At 48.4% G+C, this 25,259-nt stretch overlaps 1 protein-coding gene across 1 annotated transcript; it reads right to left on the bottom strand.

Annotated features, from left to right (window-relative positions):
• Nucleotides 1-486: 486 nt before the first annotated feature.
• SPIB (Spi-B transcription factor) lies at nucleotides 487-20,420 on the bottom strand. Its single transcript, XM_083470271.1, has 6 exons — nucleotides 20,151-20,420; nucleotides 14,476-14,503; nucleotides 13,973-14,060; nucleotides 6,597-6,799; nucleotides 3,151-3,298; nucleotides 487-1,764 (listed from the first exon to the last, which is right to left on the bottom strand). Exons 1-6 carry the CDS (start codon nucleotides 20,171-20,173, stop codon nucleotides 1,466-1,468), a joined length of 789 nt encoding a protein of 262 aa, XP_083326397.1. The 5' UTR covers nucleotides 20,174-20,420; the 3' UTR covers nucleotides 487-1,465.
• Between the last annotated feature and the right edge of the window lie 4,839 nt (nucleotides 20,421-25,259).

Here is a 25,259-nt window from a genome sequence, read left to right as displayed (position 1 = left end):
GGGAGGGAGACAGTGACTTCTCTGCCCAACCCGCTGTGTAGATGCTAAGTCTCAGGATATCTCCCAAGGGACAGCGGGAAAAGCTCGTGGTCTTGCAAGGATGCCAAGAAGTCTTTGCACAATCTGCTCTGGAGCACTGAAAGCATATCTAAAGACAAGTTAATCCATAAGAATATTTTTGTAGTCTCGCTCTGCAAAAGATCTGGAGTTAGCTGTAAGCCGGGATGGAGTGCAATGTTTAAAAAAAGAGTCCCCAAAATAGAATCCATGCAATGGTGTAGTCTTGAGCGACTAAGGATCTCGTTCAAAGCTCGCCTCTGCCATGAGTGTACGCACCAATCCCTAGGGGCCAATGAGGTCCCTTTACCCCCCACCCCATAAAATATTTAAGGGAGCTCACCCCCCCTCCAAAGTTGATGGACACTGCCATTCACAGCCTCCCATTCCCCATTGCTCCAGAACAAGGTTTTAACGACCCCCTCCAAATTAGCCAAACTCCTTAAAAATTTATTTGCAAATTTTACAATTTATACAGAAGAGATCCATTTAAAAAATAATAATCAGATTTTGTACAAAAACAAACAAACAAACCCTTCAGGAGACTGAAACCCAACCAAACCCCCAGACCTATGGCGTTAAATAAACAACTTGCCTACATATATATACATATACACACAGACAGAACTCCTGGACAAGAATTTTTGGTTCCTCTGCCCCACCTAAGCAAAGCAATATGCTGCTTCTAGAAATCCCAGCACCTTGCATAAATACTCACAAAAGCTCCTTCTGTTTTAAAACTACCAGTTTTGACCTGCTAGCCAGGGTGGAGGGGGGGGCAGAGAGTGACCTCAGTGACACCCCTCAGACCAAACTTTGGCCCCAGCCCAGCAGAGCAAATCCACCAACCCACACAGAGTACCACCACCCACCTCGTTCCTATTTCACAGCGAAGTCCCCCACCACCTCATCAGAAGGTAACCACATGGACCCCTTTGCTCCCCCCGTACTGTGATTAACCTCCCCACACCCTCTTTTTTCCGTACTCCACCAAGGAAAAATATGGACCAGGCCCTGCTGAAAGAGCCCTCCCTCCCAATCAACCCAGGCAAAGCCAATAGCCTCCTAAGGATCCCAGAATGCTTCGCTCCACCTCTGCTGTATCATACTTTACCCTCACCCTACCATGACAGTCCAAGCAGCCCGATTTCCGCTAAAGTGCATATCTCCCATCCCTCTGGTGGAAGATCTCGGTGCCTTCACACCTGGCCTCCCTGACTGCAACCTGCTGGAGCCCACCCCACCCTGATTTGGGTCTTCCCATCTCTTCCCACCCAGCCTAGATTCTTTCACGCAGTTTGGTTGAAGGCACCAGAAATCAGGTGGTCTGGAGAAGGCAGAGAATGGAGGTCCAGTCATTATTAATGGCCCCAGCCCCGTATTCTTGCAGCGGGTGGGTGGGTGGAGTTTAGGAGGTGCCCGACTGCGCCAGCAGAGTGGTCCCAAACTGGTAAGTGAGCTTCTTCTTGACCTTGCGAATTTCGCCCGTCTTGCTGTAGTTGCGCAGCGCCCGAGCCATTTTCTGATAGGTCATCTTCTTGCGGTTGCCCTTCTGCTGTCCCCAGCGATGCGCCAGGAGCTCCTTGTGCTTCGAGGAGAACTGGAAGATCCCTGCGTCGCGGTGCACCCACCACACGCATTCCTTCATGTCGCCGCGCTCAAGGAGCTCCAGCAGGAACTGGTAGAGGCGCAACTTCCGTCGGGAGCCTGCGGAGGGCGACAGACAAACAAAAATTGTCAGCGCAATGCTCTCCATGCCCAACAACTGGTGTTCAGTGGAGATTAGGAAAATAGCCATCATGCCTATTGAGGGTACCTGAAGGAGCGTCTCCAACCCTGTCGTTCAGCCCGGACACTGAGATATAGCTCTGAGGGCCTTCTGGCGGTTCCCTCACTGCAAGAAGTGAGGTTACAGGGACCCAGGCACAAGGCCTTCTTGGTAGTGGCACCCACCCTGTAGAATGCCCTCGCATCAGATGTCAAGGAGATGAATAGCTATAGAACCCTTAGAAGACATCTGAAGCCAGCTGTATAGGGAAGTTTTTAATGTTTATGGTTCTATTATATTTTTATATGGTATGGTAAACGTAAAAAGGCGACTATGGGGTTGCGGCGCTCATCTTGCTTTCAGGCCGAGGGAGCCGGCGTTTGTCCACAGCTTTCCGGGTCATGTGGCCAGCAGGACTAAACCGCTTCTGGCGCTACAGAACACCATGAGGGTAACCAGAGCACACGGAAATGCCGTTTACCTTCCTGCCACAGCGGTACCTATTTATCTACTTGCACTGGCGTGCTTTCAAACTGCTAGGCTGGCAGGAGCTGGGACAGAGCAACAGGCACTCACCCCATCGTGGGGATTCGAACCGCCGACCTTCTGATCGGCAAGCCCAAGAGGCTCAGTGGTTTAGACCACAGCGCCACTTGCATCCCTTTTTGGTATGATAAACATAGTGTTGGCTCCAGGGTTTTGTGGGTGCTCAGACAAGGCACCCTCTATGGGCCCCTTTAGCTGGGAGATCAGAGACTGCAAACTCAAGGACTCTTTCAGGCAAAACACCAGCCTTCTTGGCAGTACCCTATAAGTGGTGGCTCTTTTGGGGGCAGGGGTCAACGCACAACCCCTAGGCAACAGCATCCTCTCAACTTCACTGATTTACTTCTTGACATACAGTGAGTATTTCTGCATGTGTGCGCAGAAACATACACACAAGATGCATGGTCTTGCTGAGTGCTAAAAACATGGTGTTATGTACTGAGTTGAATAGGATCCAAACTGCAGCAGTCTGATTGGTCCTAGATCAATAGGATTCAGAATGCAGCAGTCTGATTGGTCCTAGAACAATGCAGCAGTATGATTGGTTGGCAGGAACCACCCAATCCTGCTCCAGATAGAAGGGAATCCACAACCTGATTGGCTTACAGTAGAATTCTGGAATTAGCCAATCATGTGCAGCCCATTGTGTAAATAATGTATATAAAGCAGATACTGTGAGGGGACTTCCATTCATTCCTTCTCACCACTATGAGCTGAATAAAGAGCATGAAATCACTTTGCAACTCTGAGTATATTTCACATGGGATGGAGGCACCCACCTGAATCAAAACCAGGTGAGAGATTCTCATCCAAGTCGCTGTCGGAGGACACCTCCAGGTTCCGACTCTCCCTGTGGAATTCCTCTTCTTCCGACGAGGGGCTAGGCACTTCCCTGGGAAGAGGGTACTGCTCGTAGGGGAGGTAAATCTGTAGATGTCCATGGGATGGAGGGGTAAAAAAACCACAGCAGTCGTTAGCCAAAGAGGAACGTCCTTGCCCAGGAAGTCAGGACCAAACTACATGTTACACAGGAAGGCCATGGTGGGATTCCCCTAATGTTCTCATTCATTTAATGTCTATAGTATCCTTCATCCGAAGCTCACAGGGTGGTTTAGAATATAAAAACACAAAAATACACAACACAGTAACAATCAAAAACACTCCCCCCCCCCCACCTGAGCCCTTGGGTGATACAGGAGGGGAAGAAAAAGAGGTTATTTTTTTCTTCCCCATAGAAGACTCCTGATCTAGGCCGGCCAGAGCCCTGGCTGAGTCCTCTCACTAGGGACTAGGAACGTGTCGCTATGTGTTAGGACCAAAATGACACATTACGCAGGAGAACCGTGATAGGATCTTCTGGGTGCTTTGTTTACTTTTTGACAAACAGTAGCAGCAGGGGGGGAATGGGAGATAGGGCGATTGGGGAGGATAATGCTATCAGTTGCTGCTAGCCAAGATGGCTGTCAGAGGCAGTAATCCTTCTGAATACCAGTTCCTGGTATTCTTAGGAGGACTGGATGTTTATTGAGCTTGGGTTCTGCATCTCAGTTTACCGCAAGCATCTGACTGGCCACTGGGAGAACAGTATACTAGACTATAAAGGAACCGCTGGCCTGATCTAGAAGGTTCTTCTTGAATGTTATGATGAGAGGACCTACCAATTTGATCAGAGCAGTGGTGCCTGGGGGGGAGAGAGTAGTTAATCTTTCCCCTCAGATGCCATTTTCCGCTTATCAAAACCACTCACCCCCCCCATGGCTACAGCTTTGGACTACAGCTACAGAACCCAGATAAGGCAAAACAGATAACCCCTTTTTCTGTTTCAGATTAATCTGGGGCCACATCTACACACCAGTACATTTAAAGCATGCATATACCGCTTTAAACAGTCTTTTATAGCACCCTCATACCACTTTAACAGCCATGGAGAATCCTGGGAACTGTGGTTTGCTAGAGGTGCTGATCTCGCAGAGTGACAATCCCCAGCAACAAGAGCAAGCTACAGTTCCCAGGATTCTCCATGGCTGCTAAAGCGGTATGAGAGGGCTATAAATGTGTAGTCTGGGTTAGGACTGGTCAATAGATCGATATATCGTCCAAAGCCGGTTTGGAAGTCTGCATCGTGCTATCGGTTTCATAATTTTGTGAATCATGATGTGTGTGCGTGTGTGTGCGCTATGCAAAAAAATCATCATGTGAGGGAAACCGTGAAGCCAGCCAATGCTTCCTCTTGATTCCTGCAGCCTCTGTTAACTCCGTCAGCTCAGCCCTCCACTGCCTAATGCAGGGGGCAGCAAATCCCACGAGCAGGCGCCATCAAAAAATCATGACACTGGAAAAACTGTGAAGCCAGCTAGTGCCTCTACATAGTAAAGGTAAAGGGACCCCTGAGCATTAGGTCCAGTCGTGACCGACTCTGGGGTTGCAGCGCTCATCTCGCTTTATTGGCCGAGGGAGCCAGCATACAGCTTCCGGGTCATGTGGCCGGCATGACTAAGCCGCTTCTGGCAAACCAGAGCAGCGCATGGAAACACCATTTACCTTCCCGCCGGAGCGGTACCTATTTATCTACTTGCACTTTGACGTGCTTTTGAACTGCTAGGTTGGCAGGAGCAGGGACCAAGCAATGGGAGCTCACCCTGTCGCGGGGATTCGAACCGCCGACCTTCTAATCGGCAAGTCCTAGACTCTGTGGTTTAACCCACAGTGCCACCCGCGTCCTTGCCTCTACATAGCTCCATCCTTATTTTAGACGTTGTGATATATTAGTATATTTATATATGTTTAACTGGTGATATATCACAATGTTGAAAACTAAATATTGCCCAGCCCTAGTCTGGGTGTTACCAAGAACTCATTGGCACCCTGTTTATGTACAACAGCTACAAGGATGCTGCTTGCCCAGAGCTGGAAAGACAATAAGATACCTACTAGGGCGGACTGGCGGATGAAATTACTGGACTATGCAGACATGGCAAGATTAACTGGGAAAATCAGAAATCAGGAGGATCAAAACTTCAACAGAGAATGGGATAAATATAGATTGTATTTGAAGGACCACTGTAAACACTTGAACTCTTCGGCAGGTTTTAAATAACTCCTGCAATGGCTTTGGATACAATGGAGGGTTGTAAATTAGATGGACTTATAATATGCAGTTGAAAGAGTTACTTAAAGAACCCACAGTGGGGAGGAGGGAAGCCCTAGGATTCGGAGGAATCTTGTGTAAAGTTTTAATATTTGCAAGAAAATTATCTGTGTAAATGAATTTGTAAAGTCAAATACAGTGGTACCTCTGGATGCGAACGGGATCCGTTCCGGAGCCCCATTTTCATTCTGAAGCGAACGCAACCCGCGCCCACGTGCTTGCACGTGCGCTGGTCGCAATTCGCCGCTTCCGTGCATGTGCGTGACGGCATTTTGAGCATCTGCGCATGTGCGAGCGGCGAAACCCGGAAGTACCACACGCCGTTACTTCTGGGTCGCCGCGGAGCGCAACCCAAAAATATTCATCCTGAAGCTACTTCAACACTAGGTATGACTGTGAAAACTTTAAAATAAAATAATTAAAAAACTCATTGGCACCCATCAGCACTTTGTCTTACCCACCAAGCTCCAATACCAGATCTGAGAACCCAGGTCTCCTGGATTCCCAAAACCCACAGACCCATAGCTGTCAACTTACAGATTTGAAAATAAGGGACCAGCAGCCAAAATAAGGGATTTTAGTCAACCAGCTCCTGAGCCAAAGGCAGAAAGCCCAGCCAGCCCAGCAGCCAAATGAAGCCTCAAGTGGTGGTTCCCACGGCACAGCAACCCGGCAAAGGGGGTGCAGCAAGGAAAACCACCGTCACCTCTCCGCTGGGAAGCGCTGAGCAAAGGCGAGTCCCCAGGCAACGCGGCCGATTTGATCGGCACAAGGCATGCAAGCTCCACCCCCCAGTCATTCTTAGACTCCTTATTGGGTGAGCAACGCAGCCAAGCAACACAGTTGGAGCGTCCCTCCTCCCTGGCCAGCAGGGAGAGAGGGAGAGGAGCTGCTTCCTTTGAAACCTGGGAAATTTAAGGGACATCATCAATAAGGGACAGCAGCGGGACACGACGCTGGGATAAGGGAGTTTCCCGCCAAATAAGGGACGCTTGACAGCTATGCACAGACCCCACTCCCTTCCCAGGTCCTGGCTTTCTGTTGCCCCGCCCCAAATGGACTAGGCGCCGCCTTCACCTGGGTGCTGTAGTCTTCCTTGGGTGCGAGGCACATGTTCTGCGTGGGTACCACTCCCTCCTGGCTGTAGACAGAATCCATGGAGAGCTGCGGGTAAGAACTATGCAGGTAGGAGACTTGGACATTCTGCAGCTGGGCCAGCTGCCCCACCTCATAGCCTTCATAGCCAGGCTCCTGCATCTCCAGCCAGTTCATGCAAGACTCTGAAAAGCAAGGGGCCGCGACGTCAGAAAGGAGACCCAAGAGAACAAGCCAACGAGTCAGGAGCAGGGAACCTTTCATAGCCCGGGGGCCACATTCCCTGGGCTCAGCAAGCTTTCAGGGGCTGCATGCTATTGGTGGGCAAATACCAGCGTAAAATGTGGGTAGGGCAATGGATGTAAACATTGTACAGTAGGCTAGTTTACATGTACACAAACAAGCACTCCTCTAACCCAGGCAAGCAAGAGATATTCTCAGAGGACCTATTCCAGCCAGGCCAAAAAACACACACACACCTGGAATACGGTGTCCATTTCTGGACACCAAAATTTAGGAAGGATGTTGACAAGCTGGAACGTGCACAGAGGAGGGGAACTAAGACGATCAAGGGTCAAGAAGCCAAGCCTTATGAGGAATGGTTGAAGGAGCTGGGTATGTTTAGCTTGCGAGAAAGGAGACACAATAGCCATCGCCAAATATCTCGACAGCTGTCACGTGGAAGATGGAGCAAGTCTTGTTTTCTCCTGCTCTGGAGGGCAGGACTTTCATTTCATTTATTTTCATTTATTGAATTTATTTACCGCCCTATACCTGGACTTTCTCTTCCAAGGGCTTCACGTTACAGTGGTACCTTGGGTTACAAACGCTTCGGGTTACAGAATCCGCTAACCCAGAAGTAGTATCTCAGGTTAGGAACTTTATTTCAGGATAAGAACAGAAATCACACGGCAGCAGCAGGGAGGCCCCATTAGCTAAAGTGGTGCTTCAGGTTAAGAACAGTTTCAGTTAAGAACAGACCACCGGAACGAATTAAGTTCTTAACCAGAGGTACCACTGTACTAGAAAGGTGATTCCAACTGCAGTGGTACATCGGGTTAAGAACTTAATTCGTTCTGGAGGTCCATTCTTAACCTGAAACTGTTCTTACCGGAGGTACCACTTTAGCTAATGGGGCCTCCCGCTGCCAGAGCATGATTTCTGTTCTCATCCTGAAGCAAAGTTCTTAACCCGAGGTACTTTTTCTGGGTTAGCGGAGTCTGTAACCTGAAGCGTCTGTAACCTGAGGTACCACTGTAAACATCAGGTGGAACTTTCGGACAGTAAGAGCTGTTTGGCAGCGGAACGGTTTGCCTCAGGAGGTTGTGGGCTCTCATAGAATAGAATAGATTCTATTCCTTGGAGGTTTTTAAAGCAGAGGTTGGATGGGGCCATCTGTCATGGATGCTTTAGCTAAATTCCTGCCTTGCAGGGGGTTGGACTAGATGACCCTTAGGGTCCTGTTCCAGCTCTACAGTTCTATGATTTTACTCAAGGAGGGTGTGAAGCAGGGTGAGTGGGCAGTGCCCCATCTGTTCTAATGGACCAGTCTCTGCCCTTCAAAAGTTTGCCTCGGTAGCTTCTCCTCCTCCTGTTTCCCCTTCTCTGCTTTGTGAATCCTAGAGCCCTCGCTCCCAACATCCACTTGGATCTCTTGGGTATGAGAGCAAGAGGGTTGAGGGTTGTATTACTCAGCTCAGGCTACAAAGGCTTTTCTTCTGTGTGCAAATGCCTCAAGCCATCGATTTTGCATAGGGAACAGCAGGTACATACAGTACCGGCTGCAGGCCCGAAATGTCTCCTCTCCCCATTAGAAGACACAGTTTTTGAAACCAATATCCAGACCCTATCTCCAAAGAGTGAACTCACTTCTCTGAATGTGAATTCTTATCCAATCAAAATGCCGTACAGAAGAAAAAGATATTAGAAGGCTTAGGAGAGCCCCAGGGTTTGTAGAATACATTTGGGGCTGTATTACCTTGAAGAAATAGGAGAACAGAGAAGGAAAGGCAAGGAGTAGAGGCCAAAGCCTTGGGAGAAGACGTACCTTGTCGAAAGCTATTTATTTTCTTAACAAAATGTTGTGTTAGAGGGAGCAGAGAAGCAAGCAAAAGAGGAACCTGAAACAGTGTAGTGCAAAATTTAGGCCACAATCCTAATCCCATTAACCAGGGAATAAAAACCCCATTTAATTTACTAGGATTTTCCGTGGCACTGTGGCTTAAACCACAGAGCCTAGGACTTGCCGATCAGAAGGTCAGCGGTTCGAATCCCCGTGATGGGGCGAGCCCCCATTGCTCGGTCCTGCTAACCTAGCAATTCGAAAGCACGTCAAAGTGCAAGTAGATAAATAGGTACCGCTCCAGCGGGAAGGTAAACGGCGTTTCCGTGCACTGCTCTGGTTCGCCAGAAGCAGCTTAGTCATGCTGGCCACATGACCCGGAAGCTGTAAGCCGGCTCCCTTGGCCAATAAAGCGAGATGAGCGCCGCAACCCCAGAGTCGGACACGACTGGACCTAATGGTCAGGGGTCCCTTTACCTTTAAACATGGATAGAATTGCTCTGTTAGCTGTGATTAAAGTATAATATACTTAAAATACTTATGTCTCACTTTATATAGCCCAAACAGGCTCTGAAAAGTGGCATTACAAAACAAAACAAAACAAAACAAAACAAAACAAGTCTCGAAATAAAATTGCACTAAAGACGGATCTTAAAAATCAGAGACATCACCTTGCCAACAAATGTCCGTATAGTTAAAGCTATGGTTTTCCCAGCAGTGATGTATGGAACTGAGAGCTGGACCATATTGAAGGCTGATCGCCAAAAAATTGATGCTTTTGAATTATGGTGCTGGAGGAGACTCTTGAGAGTCCCATGGACTGCAAGAAGACCAAACGTATCCATTCTTAAGGAAATCAGCCCTGAGTGCTCACTGAAAGGACAGATCGTGAAGCTGAGGCTCCAATACTTTGGCCGCCTCATGAGAAGAGAAGACTCCCTGGAAAAGACCCTGATGTTGGGAAAGATGGAAGACACAAGGAGAAGGGGACGACAGAGGACGAGATGGTTGGACAGTGTTCTAGAAGCTACAAACATGAGTTTGACCAAACTGCGGGAGGCAGTGGAAGACAGGAGTGCCTGGCGTGCTCTGGTCCATGAGGTCAAGAAGAGTTGGACACGACTAAACGACTAAACAACAACAAAAGACGGATGTGACAGCTGTACTTCAAAGTTGGCAGGATGAAGACCCACCATCCATTGCTGAGTAGTCTGAAGATCTTACTCCCCCTTTCTGCAGTTGAACGTATATCTTATCATTGTCAGTCTACATTAGATATCTATTTGGGGACACACACACACACACTTTTGTTGCAGGATGGATTATTTTTAATGTGAGCCAATGCTGTTTCATAGAATCACAGAACTGTAGAGTTGGAAGAGATCTTGAGTATCATCTAGTTCAACCCTCTGCAATGAAGGAATATGCAGCTGTTCTTTCTGGGTTATGGCAACAATAAAAAATAGGGGGAGGAGAAGAGGGGAATGAGATGGAGCCAGGATTTTGCAGGCAGCATTCCCTGCCCTCATCCTCAGTCTTCCCTAGTGTCATCGCAGAAAGCAGCTTCCCGCCAAAATCCTCTTCTGAGGTGAGGGAGTGGGGCTGAACTAAAAGAATGATAGAAGGCAAATAAAAGAGAGATAAAGAAGGAGCCAAAGAGCGAAGGGTTTGAAAAAAAACAAAAAGGAAGAGTAGCAGATTAAACCCGGATCAGATAAGAGAGAACGGAAGCCTTAGAAAATGGTAAGAAGGATGAGCAGAAAATGGTAGCAAGTCAAACTGGGAGAGAATATTTATTTATTATTACAGCTATATTCCTCCAAGGAGCTCAAGGTGGCTGGGCTCAAAGTCACCCAGCAGGCTTCATCGCTGAGCGGAAATTCGAACCCGGGTCTCCCAGGTCCGAGTCCAGCACTCTAGCCGCTACTGTTAAAAAAAAGACAATCAGCCAGTGCCACCGCAGAAGAAAGGGACAAGAAGAAAAGAATGGGATTTAGCAATTGGAAAGATTTGGGAATGGCAAGTTACTTTTTGCCTTTTCCTCAAGGACCTCCTCTCCCCATATGAAGTGACCTGAACCCAGCAATCATTATTTGAGGCCTGTCTTTGTGTGCCTCCTCTGCGAGAGGTCTGGAAGGTGGCAACCTGAGAACAGGGCCTTTTCCGCATTGGCTCCCGATTTGTGAAATGCTCTCCCCAGTGAGGCTCTCCTAGCACCTTCATTACATACCTTTAGGCGCCAGGGGAATACATTTCTCTATAACCAGACCTTTGACTGATGAAACATTTCACGGCCTTTTAAATGTTATTGTGGTGGTGGGGATATCGGTTTGTTTTTGTTTGTTTGTGTTCTCATTTTGTACTTTTGTTGTGATCTTCGGATGAAGGGCAATCTAGACATTTAATTATAATTAATGATAACATATTTCTTGAGCAGGGGCCGGCAGGGTAGAAGGGAGTGGGATGGAGAACTCTCATTTTGATGTTTTGCAGTAGCTTGAACAGAAAAGGGAAGGTAAGTCTGAATGCGAGCCCCCAGCATGAGAGAAAAGGAGAGCGAGGAATAACTATTTTCTGGACAAATGAAGCTTAAGATAACGAGAGGGCATCTAGTCAGAAATGGTAGTGAGATTAGAAAAGGAAGGTGTAGAGCTGCAGGCCGTCAGCATAAAACAAGTACATTGTGGGCGTATTTGCCCCTTAAGGCGGGCAAGAATAAAGGAAGTCCTAGGGCATGGCTGGGAGGCAAGCGATGGGGCCAAATGGCCTGAAGCTAAAGCAAGTCCAAGCCTGGTCAACGCCTGGAGCAGAGACTAAGTTGTGTGTTAACTTTGAATCCCGTAACAGAAGAAAGGCAAAGTAAATAAAAAAAAAACCCATAGGGGTATGTGTGCAGAAAACCACAGAGACACATTCTGGAGCAGTTTGATCGCTTCAGTCCACTCTCTGCTTTTGGAAAAGATCTTGCAAGTTCGCTCCCTGTATGGGACAGCTTCATATTACTGCATCGCAGGGAGTCTGACTTGATGATCCTCCCAACACTCCAATTCTGCGGCGCCATATATTTATTCCTCAGACTGCATTTATATGCCTCGCCTTCTAACCCAAGGAGCTCAAAGCGGCGTAAATGGTTCTCGCTCCCTCCTGGCGTAACCCCAACAACAACCCTGCGAGGCAGTGACTGGCTCAAGGGCACCCAGTGACCAGGTCTGTCTTACCCATAGGCACTAGGGGTGCGGGGCACCCAGGCGCCAGCCTCTCAGGGGCGCCAGGCCGAGAGTCCGGGGCCCGAGAGTTGAGTCAGGGAAGAGCCTGACCATCGGTCGGAGCGCAGTGGCAAGCTCTTCTGCTGCGGGTAGCTCTGCGCTGCGAGTTCGGGGGCAACCGAGCCAGTGAGTCGCTGAGGCGGCTGGTCAGTTCCACCCTCCTGCCTGCCTGGGACTGGCCAACCTGAGGGGTGGTGGATCTTTGCACCCCGTGCAGCATATGCTTAAGACAGCCCTGCCAGTGAGCTCCGTAGCCAAGTGGGAATTTGAGACCTGGCCTCCCCAGGCCCTAGTCCTGGCACTCTTAAGAACCCGACACACCGGCTCACTTATGCAGAGGCCAGGGATGGGTTGGTGTGTGGAGGGTGTTGCTAGGAAGGCGGAAGGGTTCAGCCCAAACGCTGAGATCCAGCTCCGAGGGCCTTCTGGCAGTTCCCTCCCTGCGAGAAGTAAGGTTACAGGGAGCCAGGCAGAGGGCCTTCTCGGTAGTGGCACCCGCCCTGTGGAACGCCTTCCCAATCAGATGTCAAGGAGATGACCTTTAGAAGACATCTGAAGGCACCTGTGTATGGGGAAGTTTTTAATGCTTAATGTTTTATTATGTTTTGTATGTGCTGGAAGCTGCCCAGAGTGGCTGTTGCAACAATTATTATTATTATTATTATTATTATTATTATTATTATTATTATTACTACTACTACTACTACTACTACTATGCACTGCTGAGCAGGAGTGGGAAGGCCCATCAAACTAGCCAGGCTGTGAGCTTCTTGGGTGAAAGGCAGAATAAAAAACCAAACAAAGAATGCATACTGATAAGCTGCCATATCTACACACCAGCTCTGCCTTGCCACCCAGTGCAGCAAAACTACTCTGCAGATGTGGCAGGAAGCAGATGCTGGGTGGGCGGTCGATCTCTGGATTATAATAATTTTATTATGTATACCCTGCCCATCTGGCTGGGTTGCCCATTAAGGGTACACCAGAGTAGATTGGCAACTTGGTGCCAGAGGTCAAAAGTGGCAGGCCAGCCCCAGATTGGATTATCCTGATCTTCAGGCAACTTCCAGCGAGTCTACAAAGCCCAAACACAGTATCTCTCTCTCTGCAAATAATACAGAGTGCCTATCTGTGGCAGGCTCCCACCAAGGCCTGTATAGATGCAAGCACATCCCAGAAATCAGATGGCAGCCACTGATTAAATGCAGATTGCGCAAGCGAGCGGGGCAGGTGGGGAGGGGGGAGGAAGAGAGAGAGAGAGACTTGTCTGTTCTAAACAGGAAAGCCATGCATGACTCTTCTGCAGGCCGCCTTAACGGCTAGGCAAAAGAGGGTCACATGCAAATCGGCGAGCGAGAGAACAAGAACTTACATTTGTTCATTCAGTATGTAGAGGAAGGGTAGTCAACCTGGTGCCCTCACAACGTGGTCCATGTTGTACCCACGTGATATATAATATGCCTCCTGGTATCTGAAGAAGTGTGCATGCACACGAAAGCTCATACCAAGAACTAACTTAGTTGGTCTTTAAGGTGCTACTGGAAGGAATTTTTTTATTATGCCTCCTACAATTAGTTTGCATGCGGCTGTGCGCACACCATACATTTAAAGCAATCCCCAAATAATTCTGAGAACTGTAGTTTGTAAGGGTGCTGGGAATTGTAGTTCTGTGAGAAGTAAACTACAGTTCTTCCCAGGATTCTTGAAGCCGGGGGGTGGGGTGAGCGTCATGTGCTTTAAATGTATACTGTGTGTGCAACCCTGGTCTCCTGTAAAAATAAATAATAATAATAATAATAATAATAATAATAATAATAATAATAATAATATTGGCTTTTTTCAGCCAGAGCTCAGCTCCAGTACCTCTCAGGTAAGAGAACAAGGGAGAAGTTCATGGTGAGCTTCAGACCTCCTTTTCTAGAAAAATAACACTGATGATAATAATAATTTATTACTTATACCCTGCCCATCGGTTCGAGTTGCCCCAGCCATTCTGAGCAGCCACTCCCCAGCACTAAGACATGCCTTACCTGGGGAGCTCTCGGGGTCTGCAAGGCAGGAAGCAAACGTGGGTTCTTGTTTGCAAGAGTCCAGGTCATAGATGCAGCCGCTGGGAAACTGGGAAGACGACAGACAGGCCTGTGAGCAACATTAAAACCCCTTCACTTCACACCCTCAAATGCAACAAGGACCTAGGAAGACTCCCAGTCTCTAAACCCACCCCGGTCTGCTTCCACTAAGAAAACGAAAGGAAAGCCTGTGGTTAAGAGCACATGCGAATGGCCCCAGGTTCAGCACCCCAGTATCTCTAGGTAGGGCTGGGAATTCCCCCTGTTTGGAACCCTGGAAAGCTGCTGCCAGCCAGTGTCGGCCATATGAGCTAGATGAGCCAATGGTCCGACTCAGTGCAAAGCCGTTTCTTACATTTCCATCTTGGCTTCTGAGCTACACAGCTCTCAACAAAATCCCACTTTGAAATCCTCTTCTCTCACTCAGACCAGTAAAATGCAAGGATTCTGGGCCACATACTTACCATATAGCCATACTGGGACCCCTCGAACCTGCCAAGATAGAAGGGAAATTGGTTAGCAGATTTTATCATAATCATCATTATTAACAGACACGTTTACAGCACCATCCTACATATTCTACCAATAGAAACTGTTGGTCAAGATTTGAGTGACAGCCCTAGTCGCTACTAAACTAGCAATTAAACCAATTAAGGCTTGCTGTTCTGCCAGTTACTAATTATCTGAGTGCCACTTATTCCTTGCAAAGGGATTTATTATATTTATCAGGTTTGAATCTTTCCTCCTACAAAAGAGGAAAGAAACAAGGAAGCATTGTTCCCATTTTACAGACGGAGGCAGGTATATTGAGGTTTGGGGCTGCTTGGTCAAATTGCACTGCACATTATTTTTCTTCAAAATGCATAATCATTTCTTCAGGGATATGTTCCCAATAATTCATACACCCTCAAAAAGAGGGCATCTACACAGTAAAGCTCAGGAACCCGGAGGGGGTGGGGAAGCTTGTAGAGCAAGTGTGGGAAACCTCCAAATGTTGCTGAACTACAACTCCTATCAGCAAGGGAGGTCAATGGCCAGGGATGATGGGAGTTGTAGTTTAGCAAGAGCTCCCCAGATATGGTCTAGACCTACCCTGTCACACCAAAATTGAGACTCAGGTCAGAGCAGGGACTGAGTGTGCATGTGTGAATCATAAGCGCTCCTGTCAATAGACAGGTGGGGAACCTGTGGCCCCTAATCAGAGGTCATGTTGCCTAGGGCTGATGTACTATACAGTGGTACCTTGGGTTAAGTACTTAATTCGTTCCAGAGGTCCGTTCTTCACCTGAAACTGTTCTTAACCTGAAGCACCACTTTAGCTAATGGGGCCTCCTGCTGCCGCCGCGCCATCGGAGCACAATTTCTGTTCTCATCCTGAAGCAAAGTTCTTAACCCGAGGTACTATTTCTGGGTTAGTGGTGTCTGTAACCTGAAGCGTATGTAACGTGAAGCGTATGTAACCCGAGGTACCACTGTACAGGTTTGCCATCCCTACAGCCCACAATGTTGAGTACCCAAATGTTAACTAAGCCAAAACAACTTCCTTTCTTTGTTTTCCAAGTGAGACATTTGAGAATCTAGGACAGGGGTGACCGACTCCCAAGAGACTGCGATCTACTACAGAGTTAAAAACTGGCAGAGATCTACCTCCTTTTTTGGGGTTCAGGTCAAAGTTGTTTTTTCTAGGGGAGCCAGTGATCTACCAGCTGGACGTGCCTGATCTAGGAGACAGAAAACTGAGGCTTCACAGCAGATGTGACACAAATGTGGATCTCTCTCGTAGCCAAATGAACTGCCTTGGCCACTGGAAATTTCTCTTTGGCAATTTGTTCAGGAGCCACGCCTGAAAACACTGTGGAAACCAGGTGTGTGTGTATGTGTGTAAATACTGATATTTCCTGGAATACATCTGAAAGCACAACACTTGTGTGTGTCCAAGTCTCAGAGCCCAAAGGTAAAAGCCTCAACAGTTCCCATTAAATCATACCTATATTCTCAGTTTGTGCAGCAGCCTAAATGTTGGCCTTGGGCCCAGTTTCAAACCCCTGATTGCGAAACCCCCCCAAAATATTGTTACCTGCCCCAGGAATATGGTGGGCTTCTCTGGCTTAATGATAACCCATATCCTGTGCCAAGTACCCAGAAGGCCTCATATCCTCTTCCCTACACTGCACTAGGGACAGAGATCCCAACACACGCTATGCATTTTTATAGCTGTGTGTGTTAAGCCAAAGTCAAATGCATCTAGAAGGGCAGCCTTGAACAAGTCACCCTCTCTCAGCATCAGTTTGCACCATAAATCTGCAAAATGGGCGTAGTAAGTGACCTGCCTCGTTGGGCCACTTTTGGAGGATTTGTCAAAAAGTGCTTTTCGGAGCCCTGAAAGTACTAGAGAAACAAAAACGCCAAGTGATAAAAGTCAGACCTCTTCAAAATGTTTCTGATGGGAAATAGAGATACACAGCAAAGAGAGGGAGGGGACTTTAGAAAAAGATTAAAAAGGGAAACAGACGGGGAGGGGAGGACAGATAAAGGGAGATCACAGTCAGAGGTTAAACTGGCAAATACAGCGAAGGCAAGACGTGTCAGGCAACTTACTTTCATGCAGCACACATTTAAAGTGCCCCCCTCACACACACACCCAGAAAAAAAAAAGAATCCTAGGAATTTTAGTTTTAAGCACGTACGAAATTTGCACATCTCTGAATTGTGTGGTGCTGTTCTCCAACCACATACCCTCCAACGTTTCTCTAATGAAAATAGGGACGTCCTATTCCATAATGATAATTTTACTTATTTATACCCCACACATCTTATTGGCTTGTCCCAGCCACTCTGGGCAGCTTCCAACAGAAATATATGTTGTTTTCCAGGGACAGTCCTGGATTTGCAGAAGCCGCCCCGGTTTCTGATTTAATTCCGGCATGTCCCGCTTTTCCTTGGGACTGACCCTATTTTCATCAGATAAATGTTGGATGGTGTGGAGTAAGGCAGCCACCGAGCCAAGGAGATAAATAATTTGACAACTTTTGGAATACATCTGTAGAGGGAAGTTTTTAAAATGTTTGTGTGTACAGGATTTGAGCAGAAGAGCATCTTCCCCTCTCTCCTGCGGTGCCTAGCAACTGCTATTCAGAAGCATTATAGACATCATGGCCTTATCTTCCATGAAGGGCGTTCAGGTGTTGAAGCTCTGTGAGGGGCAAATTAATGTCATGGAAAGGCAGCCCATTGTTATTTATTTGTACTATTTTTTTCCTACTTCCAGAGAAAAGGGGGGGGGGTTCTGCCTCAGGTGCCAAAATAGCTCCGCTGGCCTTTCTGCACCTTGAATCACAGAGCGTGGGTGGGTGGAGACCGTTTCCTGTTCTACCTCAAGCGACAAAATGTCTTGGGCCAGCGCTGGCGGAGATATCGGCGGAAATGGGGTATTACTGGTTATGGAGAAATGGGACAGAGGTAGGATAAAATATACCCGATGGGGAAATCGGGTAATTCAATTGTGTAATTCAATTGCTGCAGCAAGAGGAAGACCCTAAACAAGAAATAAACAGGGTTTATTTACCTTGAGGGGCTCTCTATAGTGGTACCTCAGGTTACAGATGCTTCAGGTTTCAGACTCCGCTAACCCAGAAATATTACCTCGGGTTAAGAACTTTGCTTCAGGATGAGAACAGAAATCACGCGACAGCAAGCGGGAGGCTCCATTAGCTAAAGTGGTGCTTCAGTTTAAGAACAGTTTCAGGTTAAAAACCGACCTCCGGAACGAATTAAGTACAGTGGTACCTCGGGTTAAGTACTTAATTCGTTCCAGAGGTCCGTTCTTAACCTGAAGCTGTTCTTAACCTGAAGCACCACTTTAGCTAATGGGGTCTCCTGCTGCCGCCACACTGCCGGAGCCCGATTTCTGTTCTTATCCTGAAGCAAAGTTCTTAACCTGAAGCACTATCTCTGGGTTAGCGGAGTGTGTAACCTGAAGCGTATATAACCCCAGGTACCACTGTAATGGGAAGGCACATTGTCCCTCTCAGTTATTTCACAGGGTGCTTAAAAACAGATCAGTTTTTGCGGGCCCATAGGAAGCTGCTGCCTTAAACTGAGTGAGACCCTTTTGCTCAATTTATACCAGTATTGTCTACACTGACTGGCAGCCACTCTCTGGGGTTTCAGGCAGGATTCGCTCCCGGGGCTGATGGGGATTGAACCCTGGGACCTTTGGCAGACCCCCGTTCCCTTTCCAGAGCTCCGATTCCCAGTGAAGAAGAACCAGTTGTTAAACCACTCTGAAAAATTGTAGATCTGCAACTCTCAGAACGCTTGACAAACTACAGTTCCCAGAATTCTCTGAGGGAAGCCATGGCTGTTTGTAAAGGGGTCTCGGTGGCACTTTATCACATATGGTGTCAATGTGGGCCTAAGTTGGCAGGTATGAAAACTGGCTCAATCAATGCTGAGGGCAGGAGGGCTGTGGATGATACTGTATACCCGACATTTGGGATGGAAAAAGCTGGACAAGGAAACTCCACACCCTCCCCTCATACAAGGCGCCACCCCAACCCCCCTCACAGTCACACTCTTGTGAGCCGAGGAAATATTCAAATCTAGCTTTCCCCACCTCAGCATTTGCATAACAGGCAAGAGGAGGGGAAGGAAAGTGAGAGGAGAAAGTTGAGGTTGGGGTGCGTTTGGGGTGGGTGAGGCGTTCAAAGGCACCCAATATTAGATTGCAAATAAATGGGGCGGAAAGGGGCTGCTAAATTTGGAGTAGGGTCTCCCTATTTAAAGTGTAAAGTCTCTGAGCCTTTTCACTGTTGCAAATAAAATAAATGGGGGGAGTTGGAATTCAGCAGCTGAAGTTTTGCCCAGCATGGTGGGAAAAGTTATACCAGAGAACTTTTCTCCTTACAGCAAGTCCTGCCTTGCAAAGGAGCCCCGTTTGAAAATGTTGACGGCAACCTGCCTTAGAGACAAGCAGCAGCAGTTCCTGTTTCCAGGAACATTCCAGGCATAAGGCATGGATCCTGTCCACAAAGTGACCAAGGATGAAGCCCCCACAGCATAAAAAATTGACACACACACTTCCCACTGCGTGTTCTTTCTCCTCCCATCCCCTATTTTTTGCAACTATTAAGAGAGACCATGTGGTGAGTCGTATTGGGCTTAGGCAGGAGACGTCCTGGGTTCGTATCCCAAGTTAGAGAATCATCGAATTGTTAAGAGGTGGAAGGGACCCGGGGGTCATCTAGTCAACCCCCTGCAATGCAGGAATCTTTTGCCCAACGTGAGGCTCGAACTCAAAACCCTGAGATGAGCAGTCTCATGCTAACACTGACCAAGCTATCCCAACTATCCCATTAACCTTATTGGGTGAAAAAAGCTAACACTATGCCTCAGCTTCCTCGCAGGGCTGTTGTGTGGAGAAGGAGAAAAATGTTATGGACTGCCCTGCAGTCCTAGGTGGAAGGGTGGGATCCAAGCGTAACAATAATATGAAGTGATAGCAGCCTGGCTGTCTTTATTTAAAACTGCTCCCCCAGCCCACAAAAGCTAGAAATCCAAAATTCTGGCTCTTGAGCCTTTTTTGTGGACTCACAACATGTGCGCTTGATGCAGTTAGTTTTTAGTTAGCTCTGTTTTGAGGTCCGTTCTCGGCTTTAACAAAATCGTTGTTCCTATTCAGAGAATTCCGGGGTCCCAACAGGCACCCCCGCTTCCCCTGGCCGATTTCCCTCCCGGAGAGAACCCAGGAGTTCGGGAACGCAGCCAACCTGCCCCGACCTTACAGGAGTCCTCTGCTCCTCTCGGGCGCCCCTCCCTCCACCCCTTGTATGAACCTCGGGGCAAAGACTTTTTGTCCAACTTTCGTAGCCGGCAAGCAACCACCGACGGAGAAGCGAGTTGGGAGAAGAGGAGCAACTCCCAGACCCCAGGGATCAAAGTTTTAAAAATGAAACAACGCCCTATCTCCAAATGCGGGAGGCGTAGGCAAATGGGTGCTTTGGAAAAAAAATACTCTGCACATGCTCGGAGACCACTTTAAAGAATTAAGAACAAAAAAACCAGGGCAGATGATGCCATATATTTGTGTGTGCGCCCCTCTCTCCATAATCGAAAACACTTTAACCCCCGGTTCACTCACTGCGCGTAGTCTACGTCCAGCATCCTCAGTCCGCCACGATCGCTGCGGAGGCCACCGATCCTAAACTTTCCGTCTCCGTCTGCCGATTGCAACTTGGCGGGGGGTGGGAATTATATAGCATCTCGCGGGCGGCGGAGGGAGTGATCTCACAACCGCGAAATTCCCCCCGATGGGCGTGGCCGGCCCGGGACTCTTACGCAATGTGAGGTTTCCAGTCCGGTGCGAGGAAAGGGGCGCGAGTGAGGGAGGGAGGGGAGGAGGAGGAAGGAGAGAGAGAGAGGGAGAGGGAGAGAGAGGGAGGCTGGGCTGGCAGCGAAGAGGGCACGCGCTTCCCCCTGCGCGATCCTTGCCCAGCAAAAGATTACGAAGCACATTAGTGCATTTTTTTCGCCACCCATTAAAAAAATCGTGTCCGCGCGCCCAGGGATTTGCTGACCATTGCTGTTTTTAGACCACTCTGACGATTTGTACTTTCTGTGTGTTGCATTTCGTGTTTTATTGGATTTTTAAGCAACGCTTGGTATAACTTTATGCTGATGTTGCAAATTGTGTGGCTACGGGTTTTTTGGGGGGGGGGGTAAGGTTTATGTATTTCATTTTAAAATGTGTTATAAAAGATAGAGAACCATTATAGCAACAGAGGAAACTGAAAAGTGGGTAGGGGACTCCAAAACTTATAGTGTGTTGAAATAACAAAGGGCAAGTAATGGCTGTCGGTATTATCAAGTATCTTTCCTGATTGGCCCGGATTGTAACGGGTGGTTTTGAAGAGGATGGTTCTACTGTATGTCAAAAAGAAAAGCCTATTAAAAGTGCCTGGAGGTTCTAGTAAAGGTAAAGTTACCCCTGACCATTTGGTCCAGTCGCGGACAACTCTGGGGTTGCGGCACTCATCTTGCTTTAAAAACCAAGGGAGCCAGCGTTTGTCCGCAGACAGTTTTTCCGGGACATGTGGCCAGCATGACTAAGCCGCTTCTGGCAAACGAGAGCAGCGCACGGAAACGCCATTTACCTTCCTGCTGGAGCAGTACCTATTTATCTACTTGCACTGGCGTGCTTTTGAACTGCTAGGTGGGCAGGAGCTGGGACCGAACAACGGGAGCTCACCCCGTCATGGGGATTCGAACCGCTGAACTTCTGACCGGCAAGCCCTAGGCTCTGTGGTTTAGACCACAGCGCCACCCATGTCCCTGCCTGCAGGTTGTAGCCCTTGTCAAAATCCTATATATACTCTTTATAGTTTTTGGGGCAGCGCATAAATACTAAAATAAAATTAAATAAGCTCCCCCAGCTCGGCGGTGAAGTTCACACGGAAAGATGCCCCCAGTCAAATATCCCAAGCAAAGTATGCTTCTTGCTGTGCAACAGCTGGTCAAGGACTGCGTCCAGACCATCAACACTATTCCTAAACACACCTTACTTCAAGAAATAATTTGCCAGCAATTTCAGCGGCGCTTGCTCCCAGAGTTCAGTGGGCCATACACCTGTCAGCAATCGTGCTGCAGCATTCTGCACTGACTGCAGCTTCTGGCTCAAGCATGAGGGGAGTCCCACATAGAGCACATTGCAGTAATCCAGTCTTGAAGTAACCAATGCATGAAACTACTGTGGAAGGCTTTTCGGGTCCAGGAACGGCTGCAGCTGCCAAACCAGCCGCAGTTGGTAACAGGCACTTTTCACCACTGAGGCTACCTGAGCCTCCAGTGACAGAGATGTATTCAGAAGCAATTCCAAACTGCAAACCTGCTCCTTCAGGAGGAGTGCAGTACAATTCAGCAGTGCTGGATTACCAAATAGGCAGAGCAGCCACCGGCCTATGGGCCTTTTAGGGGCCCCACGACAACGGATCAAACAATACAGTGGTACCTCGGGTTACGTACTTAGTTAGTTCCAGAGGTCCGTTCTTAACCTGAAACTGTTCTTAACCTGAAGCACCACTTTAGCTAATGTGGCCTCCTGCTGCCGCTGCGCCGCCGGAGCACGATTTCTGTTCTCATCCTGAAGCAAAGTTCTTAACCCGAGGTACTATTTCTGGGTTAGCGGAGTCTGTAACCTGAAGCGTATGTAACCTGGAGCGTATGTAACCCGAGGTACCACTGTGTTGATTTGATCTTGAAATAAAATTGCAAAAACGTAACAAGGAGATCATTTGCAAGATAGGCCCCTTCCGAGATTTTGACTTCCTTGGGGCGTCCATAGGGTTTAATCCAGCACTGCCATCCAGGGTTGGCAACTGACCAATTGCTCGGACATGGGAGCTATTCACCCACAGTGCCAGGATTCAACCTTAGCTTCAACCTTAGCCATCCATTTCACCACGGCATCCAGGCAACAGCCTAGGGACTGCACAGCCTCTCCTCATTCGGATGTTATGGAGAAATAGAAGCAAGTGTTTCTTTTTGGTTTTCACGGCTTGTTGTTACCGTTGTTTAGTAATAATGGTGGTTGCTTTTTCAAACTGTTAGCCGCATTGAGACTTTTGGTAGGAAGACAGGGTAAGTCTTTGTGGGTGGAGGGGGGGCAATTAACTTTAACTAATGAACGGTGCTTCTTTTAAAGAGTGAGTGTCTGGTGTGTGGTCAACTGACCCAATGCCACAAAAGTGACTTTGCATCAGCTGCCAAGGGGGCAGGGAAGCATAAAAGCTGAAATGTACTTGCATTTTCTGTCTTGTGTCATCCTGTGGGTTTCACATACAGTGGTACCTCTGGTTACGTACTTAATTCATTCCGGAGGTCCATTCTTAACCTGAAACTGTTCTTAACCTGAGACACCACTTTAGCTAATGGGACCTCCCACTGTTGCTGTGCCGCCGGAGCACGATTTCTGTTCTCATCCTGAAGCAAAGTTCTTAACCCGAGGTACTATTTCTGGGTTAGCGGAGTCTGTAACCTGAAGCATATGTAACCTGAAGCGTATGTAACCAGAGGTACCACTGTACTGCACATGTGGGAAACCAGAAAAATGTGAGGGCACTCTTGCTCACTAAGCGACAAAGCGGTTGACCTGAGCCAAGGATGGAAGGGGAACCCACGCCTAAGGATAAAGCTTTATGCAACGAAGCAAGAAAGTTTACAACGCCGCGAATCTGCTCTCTTTAAGCTGCTACCGGACTCGCAAAACCTTCTAATGGGTAGGCAAAGGAGCTTTGCAAAATTCACTGAGCACCACCAATGGCGAGTTTGGCTTCCACTGTGGAGGCAGCACAGAATCCCAGAATTGTAGAGGTGCAAGGATCATCTGCCGGGATATGCAGCCGGCAATCTTGCTGTTATCAGCACCACGCTCTGATCAACCGTGCTATCCAGTCAGAGTATGTGCCCGAATACCAGTTTCTGGAAACCGGAGAGAACCATTGCACTGAGGATCTGTTTGTGGGATCTGTTCGGCCACTGCGAAAGCAGATGCTGGACTAGATGGGCCGCTGGCCTGACCCGGCAGAGCTGTTCCCTTGTGGGTACAACCTGGCACCATTCTGCGCCCTCCCCACCTCATGAGGGATGCTCACATGAGCGGCTAGGGAGTCACGACTTGCGAAAGAATCTGGAAGATTGCTTATCTCCTTGAGACACCTTTCCTCATTATCTCCGCTGCCCTGCCTCCTCCATCTGGATTGGGGGAGGGCCCTGACTCAATAGAGAATAGGGGGAAAGTGTGTGGGGGGGGAGGAGAGCCTGCACCAGCCCCAATTTACTGCCTCCTTTAATCTCTCCCCTCCCCACTCCTTGCTCAAGTTTCTAACTAACTGGTGACATCCCATCTTCAAGGGAGTAGGGCAGGAAGATGTTACCACCAGCCGCCAGCTGCGGTCAGGCCAAGTTATAAGGAAGGGTCAAAGGTCACTACCGGAAGCCCCAGTTACTAGCTGAAGTGTGCAACACGGCATTTCATCACATTTTTCATGCCCTGTGAAGCCGCATTCATAGTCTCAACCCTGCAAGCCTGAGACCTGGTTGGTCCACCCATAAAGGACACCGGGTGACCTTGAGCCAGTTGCCAGCTCCCAGCCTGAACTACCTGGCAGGGGTGTGGAGGATTAAGCAGGAAGAGAACATTCCATGCATGCACCCCTAATTCAACGGCGGACCTGGGGGTCTCAAATTTCAGCGGCACCCTGTGTGTGACGCCAACATTTGGCGCCCATCTCTCCTGCTCCATTGTTTTTTTCTTTTTATCAAAGGGAAGAAAACCTTTTATTTTCATTTATTCACTCTTCCCCTGCTGCTTTCTAAATAACTGAATTGCAGAGGTGGCAGGGACCGCGAGTCATCTAGTCCAACCCTCTGCATTGCAGGAAACTTTCGCCCAACATAGGGCTCAAACCTACGACCCTGAGGTTAAGAATCTCATGCTTCACCAACTGAGCTACGCATTATGGTTGTGGTGTCCCCGAGGCTCCACGGCCAGTGTGACCGAACCGGTTGTGCTCCCCTAAATCCGCCTCTGCCCGATTCTCTTGGAGGAAGGGTAGGATAAAAATTAACGATTTTACAGCTAGGAAACTGAAGCTATGGGGAAGGCAATTGGGTATGGGGAAGGGAGGACTGTAAGTCAGCAGCTGAAGACGTACTTCGCTGACCTTTGGTCCTCCAGATGTTGCTTCCATCAGGCCTGGCCACTGGCTATGCTTGCTGGGGCTGATGAGAGTTGTCGTGTAGAAACATCTGGAGGACCAAAGCTTCCCCACTCCCAAGTTAGAAGAACAGGGGAGCAGCAGGTACAATTGCCTGAGACTCTAGACTGCTGTCCTCAGCTTCAGTATACTCTATTGGGCTAGAATAAACAGACTGACCTGCTAGAACAGAGCTTCTTCCTATCTTCCAATTTGCCCCAGAACGACTCGTCCTGGCTAAGCTGGGATTTGAAGCCTGGCATTCCTGCGCGCTTAAAAACAAAAAAGCAACTCTCTAGCCACCTGAGTTAACTGCTTTTTTTTGCGTTATTTTGGTCGCACACTAAGGTTGACTGCAACCACCTGGTCATGGAGTGCAAGCGGGCGACACCATGCACTCAGCCGGCGCTAAATAAATGTTTAGGAGTAATTTATGGTCCTCCTTATCTCGTTTGGCGAATGACCGTGGCGGTGAAGGAGGAGGGGATCATGAGAAC

This window comes from Podarcis liolepis (genome assembly GCF_965112155.1).
Source record: "Podarcis liolepis genome assembly, chromosome: 13".
NCBI lineage: Eukaryota > Metazoa > Chordata > Lepidosauria > Squamata > Lacertidae > Podarcis > Podarcis liolepis.
This window is presented reverse-complemented; position numbering and strand designations above follow the sequence as displayed.